The 17855-nt window shown below is 38.0% G+C and overlaps 1 protein-coding gene across 1 annotated transcript; it reads right to left on the reverse strand.

The window, feature by feature from the left end:
- Positions 1-2553: 2553 nt before the first annotated feature.
- Positions 2554-9201, reverse strand: znf521 (zinc finger protein 521). The gene is made up of 3 exons (XM_065256738.1): positions 8980-9201; positions 6864-6977; positions 2554-6010 (listed from the first exon to the last, which is right to left on the reverse strand). Exons 1-3 carry the CDS (start codon positions 9017-9019, stop codon positions 3495-3497), a joined length of 2670 nt encoding a protein of 889 aa, XP_065112810.1. The 5' UTR covers positions 9020-9201; the 3' UTR covers positions 2554-3494.
- Positions 9202-17855: the final 8654 nt, after the last annotated feature.

A 17855-nucleotide genomic window follows, 5' to 3' on the forward strand; every position in this document is an offset into this window, starting at 1 on the left:
TAAAAGATGTTAACTGTGTTAGAAGAGAAATGATTCATTTGTGACATTGTGGTTTAACCTGTTGTTGAACTCCAAAAGTGTGAGAAAACTTTTGTTCTACAATAGACAGGAAGTGCACAAGACAGCAAGTTTTGTCTGTTAACATTAGATCAGACGATAAGACATTTTTTTTTTTTTTAAAAGGACTATGATAAATATGTGTTTATGAACATGTATTTTTTTCTGTTGTACTGGGGAAACAGTATTAGATAACAACTGGATAAAGGTCATCTTGGACTCACTTAAGGTTGTCAGTCCTGAACTATTTTGACCCCTCTCATTCACTTTAACACTTCACTCAGTCATTCATTTCTCGTGGTTTAAATCATATGGATAGTGATATACATGTTTTAAGGAGGTGACAAGACAAAAGCAATCTTTACAAAACCATATTTCTTATTATTATTTGCACTTTTAATATGCTTTTTAATTTATAATCATATATAGTTAATACATATGGAGTTTAATTTGTTACCCTATACAAAACATGGCTCTTCAACAGGGGGTCCAGGGACCCTTGGGGGTCTGGTGGTAGTATTAGGAATTTTGTAAAAATGAAATTAGGCTTCAAACCAAAATTAATTAAATTAAATGTATTTAAATAAATTCAGGAGGAGCATGGTCATGTGATCCAACCAATCAGCACGAAGAGATGCCTATAAATAACAGTCCCTCACCTTTGTCCCGTACTGTGACCAATATGAGCAAAACAGCCCACACTTTTCCATCAGTCCAATTTTAAGATCTAAAATATTTATTTTAAAATAAGCTCACACTATTGATGCAAAAATTGTTTTTCTTATGTAATCGCTGCAAGGAACCCTTTTAAAGCCTGTTTTTAAGAGTGCTGGACCTGTAATATTAAATACATTGAATCAAAACTGATTCTAACAGCTTCATATTTTTTGTCACTTCTCCAACACCCTCAAACCACTTGAGAGACAGGTATTGACAGATGGTCCGGGCATTACCCAGAATCATGTTTTCACAGTCGACTTTATCTTGGCTCGAAGCCTGGCACACACAAAAGGAATACCAAGATAAACCACAATGTACATGTATCCGTGTTTCATTTACTTCTGCCTCTCGTAATGATGAAAGTAATAATCCACCGTTAGTATAGCAGTTTAAAAAGATTACTTGAAGGGTGACACAAGATCAACATCAACTGAATAAATAGACAGTACAATTTACTCACAACTTCTGTACTACCATGCCCTCTTCATGTAGCTGGATGTATTTACAGCATGTACAAAAATTTCTGACAAATATGTTTTTACAGGCGTGTCTATAATGATGTTGCTTTTCCTTCCCGTGTCTATGGTCAAAGCACAGCTGCTGTCATAAGGGTATTTCCAACCCAGTCAGCGATGTGTCTTTAGTGGTTTCCAGCTCCATGGCCCTCCATTACCTAATTTCCCATTTTCAATGTACACATGCACACACACAGGCGCACACACATTGGCATATGTGGTTTACGGGTACAATTCCATAGACGCAGTGCATTTACTGTACAATCTGTATTTTCTATTCCCCTTTTCTCCCTAACCCCAACCATTACAAAAACCTGCTGGCAGTCTTTAATCCATGAAAAAGTACCATTTCGTATGTTTTAAGCCGTTCATTCACTTTCTGTGTCCTGTAAACCATAGTAAACATGTCATATTCATGTTCCCATAAACCACATATACAACCCCCACACACATTCCTATTATTACGGAGACATTCCATAGATGTAATGGTTTTTATATTGTTCATAAATATCATTCTGTATGATTTATAAGCTTGTTTGCCCGTGGGGACCTCAATTTAGGTCCCTACCGTGACACGAGTCCCCATAAGTCTTTGTGCATTCAGGTTGAAGCCCCCAACGGGATACAAAAAACAAGCACACACTTCTGGAATTTATTCTTACTTTGTTCTTCTCTGCACCTATTCAGTTCAATTTTTAAAGACAAACTCATTTGTGTACAACTTTGAACTGGTGTGAAGAAGCACCCTGGTATAAATGAGGTAAAACCCTGTAAAATACCCCTATACCATCACCACTGACCTTGTACAATGTAGAAAATATCAGACACGTTACATATAGTAATACCTGAGATAAATTCTGAAAAACATTGTAAACATTTAATTGTAAACAATCCTCCTTCTGAATTAAAATATTATTATTAATTAAATTGACAAAATTACGTTATGTATTACTTAAGAATTTAATTTGACTGTTTTAATGAAGACACAATAACACAGAATTTATGACACTGCCATTACACTGCATTGATCCAGGACAGACTATAAAAACATAACACTGATTTTCCATTTATAATTTGAAAAATACAACACACCCAAACTCGCACACATGCATGCACATTTACCCATGATCACAATTTACGGTCACATTTTCCAATAAGGTAACATTTTTTAAAGCATTAGCTAACATGAATTAACATTAAGCAATACATCTACAGTATTTGTTAATGCTAATTTTAGCATTTACTAATATCTTTTTAAAAAAATTTAATGTTAACATTACTTAATGCACAGTGAATTAACATTAACAATTGTACTTGCATTAACAATGCTGAAAAACAATATTGCTTAATGCTCATGAAAGCTAATGCATATATTAATTTGAACAAATACAACCTTATTGTAAAGTGTTTGCTCACTTTATATAGTTGTACAACTAGCAAAACACATACAATTAAATCAGACTGATTAAACATCAGTATAAAAATGCTAAAAAGAATAAAAATGCTCAGACACATAGTAACATTTTGTTTATACAGTATCCGATCTCATTGTCCAAAAGCTCCACATCTAATCCATAAAGTTTACGGAGAGGTCTGCTCAGATTTCAATTAGATAGAAGACAGAAGTTAATGACTCTTTCCCTCTGAACATCAAGTCCCTCTGCCCACATTTCATCCTCTTTCCTGCCCCTCGGTGCATCTTCAGCTCAGTCATCAGCAACAACTCATTACTGTCTGCATAACCAAGATCCAGCGCAGATCCAGCTCCATTTCTTAACGCAAGGATTTATCTTAAAACTTGACGAGAGAGAGGAAAGAATCCAAATCTGGCAGTAAATCTCCTTCGGAAAAAGTTCAATGTGTCCAATAAAGATTAGCTTTGCGCTGGGGAGAATTAGTCATTTGGTGAATGTTTCGAAATAAAAAACAGCTTTAATAACCGGGAGGGAGAAAACACAGTTACTCTGTTTTTATGTCTTCACACATGTATGGCTTAACTACATCTTACAGTGTACAATTAAAAACAGCTACACAAGCAAAGTGCATACAGTAATGTGACCCTGCCAGCTACAGTCATTTAAAATCATTTTGAGAAAATATAACCTTGAAATCTTTAATACTGAATCAAACTTTGATGCTCCTAATCTCATTACATTATGAGACTGGGACACGATCACATTTTTTTTGAAGAATATTTAGGACTTAAACTGTTGTGGTCTGGGTGAGTGAATTTTTATTGGTTCTCTCCTTCGGATCGAGAGCCGTAGCTGAACAACAGTTGACCACAGAGACGTTAGTCTTATTGTCTCTAAATCTGTATTCAAACGTACTCAAGTTCAACGTTTCCCGCTGAGTGACGCTTGAGGACATTTTAAGGTCAGGATTTAAATCTGAGCCGCCGGTCAAAGCGTCAACCTGGACCTTCTGCATGTGAAAAGTGCCATGAATTTTCAGTTCGATAGTGGAGGTGACAGTCTGCATGCACACTACGCATCGGAAGCCCGTCAGCGAGTTGTGCAGGTCGGGGTGTCTCTGACAGTGATCCAGGAAGTCTTCCTCGCTGCGAAGAGGAAGCTTGCAGATGCGGCAGTTGCCTGTGTCCAGGCTCCTGCTGTGGGTGACCTTGTGTTCAGTCAGAGTTAGCAACGAAGGGAAGCGCTCTCCACATATGGGGCATTGGCAGTGCTTGGTGGGCCCTAGATGAGTCTGGACGTGCTCCCACAGTGCCATCTCTGTGAAGAAGGTCTTGGAACAGTCTTTGCATTTGTGGCTCCCTTGGATCGCCTCCACTTTGCGCTTGACGGTGCCGCTCTCCCCGGGTTGGATGCGGTGATCTCGCAGCTGGTGGTTAGCGAGCAGGTTCTGCATGGTGTATGAAGCGCCGCAGATTTCGCAGGCGAACATCGGATCGTTCATATTCACCTTCCCTTTGCTTTCGGCGGGAGGGCTAAACCGTGACTCCACCGCACCATCTCTTATTTCATTATCCGCTGGCAGCGTTCCAAGGCCGTCCTTGGCAACCGGTTGGGAGACAGGTGGAGGGGTCACGTTGCTACCTTCGGTGCTCCGACTCTTGGCACGGAGTTTTTCATGTAAGGGCACCTCGAGGGGAGAGCTGGTGTTGGTACAATCGCTATGTGTGGTGATGTGACACTGTAGCTCAATGTCGGTGTTGAACGTCTCCGTGCAGAAGATGCAGCAGTAAAGCTTACGCTGTTTGTCTAGATGTGTCTGTTTAACGTGCAGATGCAAGTCACGCTCGTGCTCGAAGTCCCATTCGCAGGACGTACAGTGAAACGTCGTTCTCTTGTTGCTGTGCTTGGATGCCAGGTGAATCTGAATTGACACTTTAGAGCTGAATACCTGCTGGCAGATGGAACAGCGGTAAAGCGCAAGCGTGTGCATCTCTAATAGGTGCCCGTGTAAATCTTTGACACTGCTAAAGGATTTACTGCAGCTCTCGCACGTGTAAAGATTCGATGTATGGCTAAAATGAGACACTTGATGTTCGTTCAATGATTCCTGGTTTGGGAAATCTTTGAAACAGTCCGCACAAGTGAGTTTTGGTAAGTGAGAACTCAAGTGAGTCTGAAACAGATCCAAACTGGTATATTTCGCACCACAATGATCGCATATAAAATCCGTTGCCATTTTTTCACTCTTATTTGTCTTGGGCGAAGTCATACCCAGCGCCATCTCCTCTTGAAGATTTACGTTCTTGTGTATCTTTTTGACATGCTGCGTTAGTTTTACCTTACTTTCAAATGCAGGTAGATGTGCGCAGTACGGACAAAAGAGCAAAGCCTTTCCGTCAACAACATCTGGATCGGGTGCCAACCTTTGGTTTTTACAGTGTGTCTGCTGCACGTGTTTTTCCAGCGTGTCCTTTGTCAGAAATCCTCTGAAGCAATGTGAGCAGAAGAAGACATTGCTCTCGATCACGGTTGAGCTGTGCGACTGCCGAATGTGCTCTTGAAGGGCTTTCAGATCCTTTAAAGACGTGGGACAAAAGCTACACCGTAGGACGGTCTGAACAGCCGCTGTGATCGCTGCTTCTAACAGCACAGAGTGACCCAGCATCACATTGGCATCATTTTGGTGTTCCTTTAGTTCAGATGGAAATGTCAAGCTCTCCTTGTCCAAACGTTGGGTTTGTCGATGCGCTCTGCTGTCTGTGTGGTTGTGATAATCTATAAAGTTATTAAAAACCTTGAGCTTTTTGGAGAATTCGATTCCATTGTTTGGCACAAATGTAGGCTTTCTCTTCTCACCGCAAGGAGCCATTGGTTGAAATGTTAATTCTGTTGGTGTGGCTGGACTGGAGGAGCTGGAATGTGTGGTGGATTGTGGAGAACAGGCGGACAGACTGTCTAGATCTTTTGCAAGATGTTTCTGTTCTTCAAAATCTCCCTGGAGATCGTCTAAAACAGCAAGGTGCTGAGAAGACATAGCGCTAACCTGTTTATATTGATCACCGAAGCCTTGCTTGTTGTTTACGGTGGTCTCACTTCCGATATATGTTTTGGATATTTTGATAGGAGCCGAACTGTTCACAAACAAAGCTGTGTTGGCCCTCTCACACTGATTATGAATCTGATCTTTACATTTGCATTCAGGCAGATCTTCTCCTTTAAATCCAAGATCGCATCCATCTTCAGGATCATGGGAAGAGCAATCAGAGGAAACACACAGTGCATCGTTCCCAAGATTTGGCTTTGCTGTGGACAAAGAAATAAAAAAACAATAAACAAACCTTCAAAAGAAATCTTCAAGTCTGGCAGGTCAAAAAATAAGCCAGCCTTATAAGGGTCGACTGCACACCAAAAATATGAATTAGATGCTCTTTTTCGCACTTCTTTTTGATGTAATTAGCTCAGTATGTTGTCATATAATGAGCAGTCCCACTGTGACCAAAATTGCTGTCAGTGTGAGCGGACCGGCTTCACAGTGTGAACAAAAGTAGTGCGGCTACTTAAAAGTATCGAAAAACAGAAAGAGAAAAACAAACCCGAAAGATGATTTATGTATCTGATCAAAACACAGAACGTATTAAAAACACGCACATTCACACGATTTGCAGTTTAAATGACATTTATCCAAAATCGCTTGTAAAGGTATGATTTATTTTTGTTTTGTGCAAACAGGGAATTGCAAATATATCAAATTTAAAGGTCAAACAAATGCGCATGAACACTAAAGCCTGAATATAAAACCCTGAGGTCTATCTTTTTTTTAATCTGATTGTCTAAGGAATTAATAGAAAAGAGTAAAAATACTGTTTCAATTCTTTACAGTATGTAAAATACACTTGAAATTGAAGACAGAGCACATTTCTGAAAACCTAGCTTAAGTCATTTACGTTTTTCTGTATAAAATCATCCTACATAATGTCAAGATCATTCTGTGAAAATATAACCTTGATATCATTAATATTGACTGAGTAAGGTCATGTCAAAGATTGAAATCAATGAGTGAAATCTAAACCTAATCTTAAAATGATGAGACTTTATGAGTCATGCATATATAAAGCAGTTATTTAGTTTCTAATTTGACCATTTCACTCATTCACACCTTCATCTTTCTCTCGCACATGTCTTTTCTTCTCCTCTTTTCTCTCCTCCCAGGAGTGATGCTTCTTCCCAGCAGTTATGCTGTCATCCATAACATTTAACCTGTCGTCATGACCTGTGGAGAAGACAATCGCAGTACACAATGATAATTTAACCATAAAACAGTGGCACATTATAAACGCAATAAAATCAAGCACTTTTTAATAAATGTGTTTTTTTCCACCTCCTGTGTACCATCTGGTAAACTATGGCACACCTGTGCCCTGAAAAAGGCAAAGAGTAAACAAATATCAGTATCTTGATCTATTTTTCATCCGGCGGGGGAGCAGACTCTAGTGTGCGTGCTTGCTCTTTAAATAGAGGGCACACAGAAGACATGACACAGTGTTTGAAATGCGCAACTTTCATAAGTTTCATGTTGTGTGAATAATAACAAGCGAACAATAAAAGCGCATGAGTGAAATTATCTCTACAAGGAATAGATAAGCAAATAAAATATGACACTCTTGTGCACAGATTGAACACCTGTTTATTTATACAATTATTATTTTAACATTATTTGATATTATATATATATATATATATATATATATATATATATATATATATATATATATATCTATGAAGAGGTTGGTTCCAAAACGCATTAACTTTTTGACTAATTTAATTTAGGTAAAGTGTTTTCTATACCAAGACTATACCAAGTGACAAGATAAAACCACTATTTTCTATTACAAACTTTCACATAGCATCTTTAGGTTATAAACACATAAAAAATTCAAATCCATAATTTGATTTTCAAAGATTTATTATAAAAATAAAAGTTTTTTTTTCAAAATGCTATACATTTTTTGCATCAATATATAAATGTGCATTCATCTTTGTCATGTTACCTCTTCACTGTCATTGCTGCTGTCATTCTTGGGACGTTGTCGCTGATCTTTTTTGACAGCGATCAGCTGTAAAATGTTTTGGTCCTGCTCGATTTTTATTGATTTGGAGTAAAATAATGGAAAGTTTTTCATAAGATCCCCTGGGGTCAATGTGTTAGCATGACAGAAGCTTGATGCTGTCGTGTGAGAACAAGCAATAGCCGGCATTTTTCCGTCGCCAAAGTGGCTTACGTTTATCGCGTTTTGGAAAAAAGATGTCAGAATAACAGGGCGTATATCGAATTTTGCGTAAAATTAAGAATTTACTTTTTAATACTGACCTGATACAGTAGGCCTACTGATTTTGGTGGTAACTATTTTTTTTAAACGTCGTTTATTGCGTTTTGGAACCAAAGTATTATATATATATATATATATATATATTTACATATTGAATGTTGAATATATGTCTATTTATAATTTCAGGTGATAACAGACATTTAGAGAAGTGACTAGCATCTTTATTTACAAATATAAAAACCATTGGGAGTTGTTTCCACACACACACAAATGCTAGGTTATTTTCAACCCAGTGTTGTGTCAAAAAGAAAATATACATTAACCCAGATTTAAGTTAATACAACCCAGCATTTGGGTTGAAAACCCCCAGCATAGGTTTGTCCCTTTTTGACACAACACTGGGCTGAAAATAAGCCAGCATTTTATTAGTGTATAACTACAGTCTAAATTGTGTGTTGGTCAAATACTTTAAAATAAATGTTTTTTCAATTTGTTGTGTAAAACATGGACAGTTCCAACCACAGGTTTAATAAACCTAGAAAATGTCCATATTTGACCCAATCACATGGGTTTAAAGCCAGCATAGATAATTAAAACCCAACAGTTTGGTTTGTCCATATTTTACTCAACCATAGACTGAAACAACAATTTTAGTAGCAATACTACTTTAAAACTTGTTTATGTGTCCATTAATAAGAACACACTGACAGTATGCACGAAATGCCGGTGTGATGTCAAATCCCTCTCTGAAATGCAATCAAAGTGAAACTAAAGTTGTGCTCCACAGAACAATACTGTACGTTTCTGTTTTAACTTATATGCCGCAACATTGAGACGAAGTCACGTGTAAACTAATTCAGATCAATCAGTCTGTTTTGCAGCGGAAAGGTTAAATTAAAGACAATAAGAAAGCCTATGCAAATAAAGCGTTTTATGGTTTCATACCTTTCAGAGATCTGGGCTTCGCCTGCTTTCGACGAGACATTATGAATGACTTCAGTCTTATTCAAGATAAACCCGATAAGTTGCCGTCAGCTGTTTGCAACGCCGAAGAAGACACGCGGCAAACAAGACCAGATACTAGCGAGTTGTTTTTAAGGACTGAAATAGCGGAAAAGCACATATTAATATCACGGGCACAGGGCGCGCCCCCGCCTATACCAGCGGAATGACTCTATAGACGCTCTGCGCCACCGGGGACGCGCGGGAGATGCGTAATCTCTCTCTCTCTCTCTCTCTCTCTCTCTCTCTCTCTCTCTCTCTCTCTCTCTCTCTTCCTCTCAATAGTGCAACACACACTTAAATGTGTGTAATATATAGGTAAGCAACTCTGTGTCCAGGATGTCAATGAGTTATTGCTATCGTTTTAATCTTCGAAAGTACATACATACAAACTAAAGCTTGTATCCTATTCTCTATATGCTTCATGCTTATATGATATTCTCTTTATCTATAACATACCATTAGACATATGGTACCATCTTAATGAAATCATCAGAGAAGCATCTCCATTCATAATGACATCTCATTTTAATTTCTCTGTGGAAGTGTTAGTTATGAGCCGCCCCGTTGGATGGGCTTTGCAGTAGGGAACATTGATTAGAAAGCTGTATCCCATTGGGAGTCGGCTCTGCAATTGCATGTTTCTAATGAGTTTTGAATTAGCTGCCGAGACGCTTGCCTGTGACTGTTTTCTGAATAAAAGAGGGCAAGTTGTTATAAAGACATGAAAACATAAATCCGTCATGTTCTCTTCTGATAACAGATGCTATTTTGCTCATTTTCTGTGTATGTCAAGTAGCCTTAACTATTAAAATGTACTAAATATATATAAATCAGTGCACCTATCTATGTAGCAGTGGTAGGAAAAAGAGAAGTTAAGCTCAGAAGGCTGTAATAGCGCATAAACCCCTTTGAATGTGGATGCACACATGTATTGGTCTATAGCTGTAAATAGACAGTATTGACATGCAAAGGCAACCTTTGCGCTAAGGAAATCCTGAAGGAAATAATGTATCAGCCAGTCAAAGCATCTCAAGAGAAGAGAGCTGATAGTTCTGATTCATATCTTCAAGCATCTACTGGTTTTATTATTGTCCTAAAACAAATAGTTTGTTGTGAATCTGCAACGTCAATTATTTTCCCAGATTGTTTTTTTTTTTAAATCCTGAAGAGGGAGAACATTGTGCGAATTACAAGAGAAAGACAGACAGCTTGTTCTGTTGGGATTGACCTTACTTTAAAATAATAATCATCATCATCTTTTTGTGGTGGGAATATACAGATAGAAAAAAAGGTACAAAAGCAGTCACTGCACAAAAAATGATGAAATATTTTCAACCCAGAATTGGTTCAAAAAGGGATGAACCCAACCTACTGGGTTGTAATTTAACCTATGCTGGGTTGTTTAAGCAAAAATGTTGAGTTGTTTTAAGCTAATGTTGGGTCAAATATAAACATTTTCTGGGATAATTTAACCCAACAGCTGGGCTCGACCCTTTTTGACACAACGCTGGGTTGAAAATAACCCAGCATTTTTAGAGTAAGAGGCATCATGCCCGTTGAAATTTTTGAGCCAAGTGAATTTTACCATGCAATGCAAACTCAAAATCAAGCTTCATGGGCAAAATATGATCCGTTCTCAATTTTCTAATATGTTTGCTGTTTTAATCACATGCTTCATTCTGGACAAAATGAATTATTAATGAACTATACAAACTCAGACGCAACAGTGCTGGTGCCATCATTGGGCACAGTGGCGGATTAGCTGTGTACAAAGACGATGGTTCAAAGTCAATTTATTAAAGGCAGGGTGCATGATCTCTGAAAGCCAATGTTGACATTTGAAATCACCTAAACAAACACGCCCCTGCCCCAATTTAATCTTGACCTTCTTTTGATCTTGACCCCACACATACGCACCCAGGCAACGATGTCGGGTAGTAGACACACTTACTGCCGATTGGCTACAAGTGTGTTTTGGTAGTCGGCTCGACTTCCTTTTCCAAAGTGTTTTTTTTTAATCACGCACCCTACCTTTAATCTTTATATCTAGATTCACCACTAGAGGGGGCGTGGAATCATTATGTGCTCTATAATCATTTAAATACGTTATTAACAATTATTTAATTCATTAGCTAAAATGGTCTAACAATGATCAATACTTTTACAGCATTTATTCATCTTAGTTCATGTTAATTTCGGCATTTAGGCTAATACATTTATAAAAAAACAAGCAGTGTATACGTAGCTGTCAATGTATCATAACACCAATAACTTTAAAGACATTTTTAACAATATTAACAAAAATGAATATATGTTGGAAAACTATATTGTTCCCTGTTTGTTCATGCTATTTAACGCAGTTACCAATGTTTACTAAAACATGTATTAATGTATGTATTAATGTAAACCATGGCTAGTTTTTTAAAAAAATTATGCTTTTAGTGCAATTAAAAATTGATATGACGAAAAATTTAGATTACAGCATTACATTTATATCTGTTTCTTTTTACGTTTTTTTGCGGTGTTTATGATCACAGCAAACACAGATGTGACTGTTGAGCACATGATTCTTAATTAATGTGCAAAACAGCAATACAATAATTCATAAATGCTTCTTTTTGTATTTGCAGTCTATACAAATATGGCTTATAAAAGGTTTTGATGTTTAATTGACATTAATAATTATGATTACAGCACTGTAAAATCTTATGGGTTATTTTTAATCCAAAGCTTTTAATCCAAATATTAGACAGAACTCATTTTGGGTTATAATAAACCTACTGGATTGTTGTTATCCCAACCATTAGTCTAAACAACCCAGCATTGCATTGAAACAACCCAGCATATTAGGTTTAGGCTATTTATTAACCCAACATGAGTGTGTCCAATATTTATCCAGCATTGGGTTAAAAATAACCCAGCAGAATTGACACTAGAGTGAGTATGAAGGGTAACTGTGCCCCCTTAAAAATATTTAGTGCATGACGCCCCTGGGTGGAAAAAGTACACCTTTGTACATATAGAGGCCATATTACTACCTCACACTTATATTGGTACCAAACACATATCTATGGTTTAGGAACTTTTAAAATGGCATTGTCCCCGTGACACCATTTTTTTTTCTGAGAGTGCAGGGTCTAAAATATACAGAATGTAATTTTTTGGATGGATATGTAAAAATTCATTTTCAAACATTTTTGCATATAATCGCCTTCATAACATTAGATAGAGTCATGATAAAGTGTCAACCTTTAATGTTTCTGCAGAGCTATAGAAACAGACTGAGTCTCAGTTACCGGCATCTCATAAAGCAGAAGCATCCCAGAGGACAGAAATGTATTAGACCAACACAGCATCACACACGTAATGGGCATTATTAAAACTTAAAAATAGTTTCCTCAAGAGATTCCAGCACGTATTCCAACAGAGGGTGCTCATGAGGGACAAAATGATTATCCACACATAATCTACAGTGTAGGCAATCTCAAGAGCCAATTATCTTTATGAACATTTTACCACAGCAAATGAAAGAAAAGAGTCGGGGCAGTTTTAAATCAGCACATTGAGATTAATTATTGTGTGATATTAATGAACTTTGAAGGTTAATTTTTATTAATCAGCTAATTACTGAGTCAGAGATGAAACTGATTTCCAGGGATGATGATGATCCCAGCTCAGTCTGTGTACCGTACGGCCTGATCTAGAGTGAATCAGAAATGAAAAAGGAGACTTTACCCTTAGCGTTTCTGTAATCGAGGACAAAGTCAAGCAGTTTAAATGAGGTCATGTGGTAACAAAGGTACATTTTACCTGAATTCTTTATAACTAACCCCGGTAGAAATAATGGAAAGGACACTCTTAAAAATAAAGGTGCTTCATGATGCCACAGAAGAACCATTTTTGGCTGAATGGTTCCATAAAGCAGCGGTTCTCAAACCAGATGGTGCCAGGGCGGACCCACTTTTATGACATTTTACAAAATACATTAATTTATCAGAAATGTGTAATTAAACCTCAGAAAAATAAGGCTACTAACCAACAGCACTACGTTGTATCATATAATCATGTTTTGTTAAATTTAAATATTTTGGGGGGGGCACGACAGGATGCACTGTATAGGAGGGCCGCACGTTTGAGAACCATTGCCATAAAGAACCTTTTACAACCGAATGTTAGAAAAAAGTAGTGAATAAAGTTCTTTGGATTATAAAAATTGGGTTGACCAAACACCAATCAGCAATAACATTATGACCACCAGCCTAATATTGTGTAGGTCCCCCTTTTGCCACCAAAAAAGCCCTGACCCATCAAGGCATGGACTCAATAGATCTCTGAAGGTGTGCTGTGGTATCTGGCATCAAGTTGCTAAGCAGCAGATCTTTTAAGTCCTGTAAGTTGCAAGGTGGAGCCCCCATGGATCGAACTTGTTTGCCCAGCCCATCCCACAGATGCTCAATTGGATTGAGATCTGGGGAATTTGGATGCTAAGTTAACACCTTGAACTCATTGTTGTGTTCCTCAAACCATTCCTGAACCATTTTTGCTTTGTGGCAGGGCGCATTGTCCTACTGAAAGAAGCCAATGTCATCAGGGATACTGAAAAGGTTTATATGAAAGGGTGTACATGGTCTGAACAATGCTTAGGTAGGTGGTACACATTAAAGTAACATTCACATGAATTGCAGGACCCAAGGTTTCCCAGCAGAACATTGCCTTCGCCAGTTTGACTTCTTCCCATAGTGCATCCTGGTGCCATGTGTTCTCCAGGTAAGCGATGCGCACGCACCCAGCCATCTACGTGATGTAAAGGAAAAGTCATTCAACAGACCAGGCCACCTTCTTCCATTGCTCCGTGGTCCAGTTCTGCTGCTCAATTGCCCATTGTAGGCTCTTTCGGCAGTAGACAGGGGTCAGCATGGGCACCTCAACTAGTCTGCTGCTACGCAGTACCATACGCAAGGAACTGCGATGCACTGTGTTCTGACACCTTTCTTTCAGAACCAGCATTCACTTTTCAGCATTTTGAGCTATTGTAGCTCATCTCTTGGATCAGACCACACGGGCAAGCCTTCACTTTCCACGTGCATCAATGACCCTTGGCCGTCCATGACCCTGTCACCGGTTCACCGCTTTTCCTTCCTTGGACCACTTTTGATACTGACCAATGCAGAACGGGAACACACCACAAGAGCTGCAGTTTTGGTTAGATGTTCTGACCCAGTCGTCTAGCCATTATAATTTGGCCCTTCACAAAGTTGCTCAGATCCTTACGCTTGCACATTTGTCCTGCTTCCAATACATCATCTTTAAGGACAAAATGTTCACTTGCTGTCTAATATATCCCACCCACTGACAAGTGCCAGGATAATAAGATTATCAGTGATATTTACTTCATAATGGTCATAATGTTATGGCTGATTGGTGTAGGTGCCGGTTTTCCCGGACATGTCCTGACCAGTATTGCGGGTCGACCGCATACATCATAAAGGTTTAATTTCATGTTCTATTTCAAAAAAGCAACCATTACATTTTAAGGTAAGAATACAACTACAAAGACTGTATGTCTTAAAAGAAATAAATCTAACTTTTATAATGTTTTTAACTGAAATATGAGTACCTAGATGATGTGGTCGACAAATGTGATTTCAGGAGGACGCAACCGAAATCCTGGCCAAGACATGTCCGAGGAAAATGGCACGTATGGAATGAAAAAAAAAAGGTTCTTCAATGGCATCACTGTAAAGAACCTTCTGAGCACCTTTATGTTTTAAGAGTGTGGATCATGGTCACCAGCACTATTTAATATTTATATTTTATAAGTTTTACTTTAAGTGATACTTTAACAGAGATTTATACAAAATTAGCCGTATTGTAGATTGAGCAAACACTCATTTAATCACATCTCAGATTTTTAAATAAACATAAGAAATCCTCCAAAAAATTAGTTTGAACGGACACACTTTTCCGTATGTTTATAGCCCACAACCTGGTTTACTTCAGAATAGTTCTGACATCCTATTAGGTAAGTCACTTGCTTAGAGACCCCTTGTGTCCCCCACAGGTGACTCCCGTAAGAAATGCTGAGGTTGCGAGCATTAGCGAGTGCTACAGAAGGTCCTCATTAGTTTGGTTTGAGGGAATACACAGCTAAGGAACATTAGTGGGTGGGCATTTCTGTCTCTTTGAACACTGCTCCATGGTCTCCCAACACAAACCCCAGTATTCCCAGTCGTATCATATTTAGTTTAATGTATTCTTATTTGTTGAATTTAATTAAAAGGACATTTTTAATAAGGTACGGGAGACTTGTGGTTTGTTCTCTGCAGGTTTACCTTGCTCTTGATGAAGCATTGATGAGAGGTTTGGTGGCACCATAATGGCCTTTGATGTACAAGCATGAAAGTGTTAGATACTGCAGGTACTTCTAGAACATGCTGTCTTACATGTGTTCAAAACTGTTGAAGGTTTACTTGATATCACTGGTAAACGACAGTCAGGTGGATGAATAGCAGGGTGACATTCACAGAGCATAATGTCTCAATTAGATTTTTTGAAAACAATTTAACTGTATAAAAGACTGCTTAAAGTCCTGAAGAACAATTTAAGGAATAACACTAACAACAAAAAGACAAACATCACCTTAACCTTAAATACAGTAGAAAACAGCAAGCATGAATACAGTTTAGATCTTTCATTGAAAGAGCACCTATTGTCCGATTCACGTTTAAAAAAAATTATTTAATGTGTAAGTGTGTGTTAGTACACGTTAACGATATGTCTCCAATGTAAATCTCTTTTCTTGGACTACAACAAACAAACAGATTGTAGGCAACAGTTTACTTCCTGGGATTGGTAATGTAGACAAGACTGACATTATCATAATTCCTCCCACTTCGGACTCAGCCTGTAAGTTAACTCCTGTTAGTAAGCTAATCTTTCAAACATGGTAAGGAGCGTTAAGTTTCTGGCTGACGTCGGAGGAATTCAGGCCAATCACAACGTACAGATTAACTGGCCAATCAGGGACACAGAGCTTTTCAAATCCATACGTTTCAGGAAGAGAGTGAAATCTGGAACTACAATAATTTAGGGTATGTGGAAAGTGTTAAACATAAACTACGCGAACACATTTTATTATACCAAATACACAAAATATAGGCTAATTGTTTTTAGCTATGAAATAGGTGCTCTTTAAAACTATATTACTAAATTAAAACTATATTAAATAGAAAATACAGACATAATGGACTGTACAGTCTGGCAACCTGTACAATACTGTTCAAAAGTTAAAGATAGATTAGATAATGTGCCAAGACATGGACATCATGTGTCTACCTCAAACTTTCTATATATAATACTTTATTTTTTATTAAAACCAAAAACCATTTCTCTGAATCATTAGGATTCATATATTTGTTTTTCTGCATTTGTGAAATATAATTTTGGTTTATAAAAGCCAAAAATAAACAGATAAACACATTGTCAGTCTTCTGTTCTTTGGTCTATCCCATGCACTACTCTCTTTTTTTATTTAAGAAAAATGGGCAAGACACTGAACAACATAAGATGAAATGTGAAACAATAATTGATGGACCCTTAGTTTAGGATTGAATGTGTTGAGCGTTTTTAAAGAAACAGTATGTAAGAAATTTATATTAATTAATCATAAAATGGCCCTGAATTGTCACTAGACAAGAAATCATTTTCATTTCAAATACTTATATCACTCACAACAGTGGTCCGGCCAGGATATTGTCTTTTAAAAAGTGGAGTTGCAGCCCTCAACTGATGTTTATGTTGTCATGTTGTGTATTGGCCACCAGTTGTGGGATTGCAGTACCAGTTTTAGCCACAAGTTTTGTGATTGCAGTACCAGTTTTGGCCACAATCCTACATACTGTTCCTTTAAATGCAAAGTTAGTGTGAAGTGCAATAAAAATGCTGCTGACAGCAGGGATGCATCTTCACCTCAAAATTATCATACACCAACTGATACAAGTCCTGAGGTCTCTACAGCTGTCATTGCTGGGATGTAGCTTTATAAAATGGTAAATGGACTGCATTTATATAGCGCTTTTAACAGACCTATGGCCATGCAAAGCGCTTTACAATTAGCCTCACATTTACCCATTCACGTGCACATTCATACACCGACGGTGGTGTCAGCCATGCAAGGCCATTATAGACGATTTTAGCAGCACCAACATAAAAAAACGGCTTTAAAGGAGCATTTCACCCGTAGAAACATTAAAGCTGCGGTCGGCAACTATTTTGATCATATTTTTTGATCATATTCACTGAAACCAACACTATGCTCCAATAGATCAACATAAATTAGACTGTTTAAGAAAAAACCCCGCGCTTCTAGCTCCACCTAGAGCCTCTTATTTGTTGTGCAAAAATCCACCGCTCCCGGTTCATTTGGTCCAATCAGCGCAGGCCGGTTCATTTGGTCCAATCAGCGCAGGTCTGTGTAAAATCTGCCTGTCAATCACAGTACCTGCACGCGCCACAGATCCCCCCTCCCCCTCGTGCGCGTTACAATATCACGTGCATCCGTCTGAAGTTCACAAGCGTGTTGGATTAAACGCAGCGTAATGGCGAAGAGAACTTTCACTAATAAACTTCAGATTCCTCAGTAAACAACCAGAGCTAGGAAAACAACCAATGAAAAGAAGGAAACAAAGATAGAAAGCGATCGTGATCGTAATAAAACTAGGATCAATATCGGACCAGCATTTGAAAGGTGGAGGAGTCTACGAGATTTTAAAGGGTTCAAGCTGGATGCAGAGCTTGTCACATTTCTTCTCTACAGG

The sequence above is a fragment of the Paramisgurnus dabryanus genome, chromosome 12 (assembly GCF_030506205.2).
Source record: "Paramisgurnus dabryanus chromosome 12, PD_genome_1.1, whole genome shotgun sequence".
In the NCBI taxonomy this organism is placed as follows: Eukaryota; Metazoa; Chordata; class Actinopteri; order Cypriniformes; family Cobitidae; genus Paramisgurnus; species Paramisgurnus dabryanus.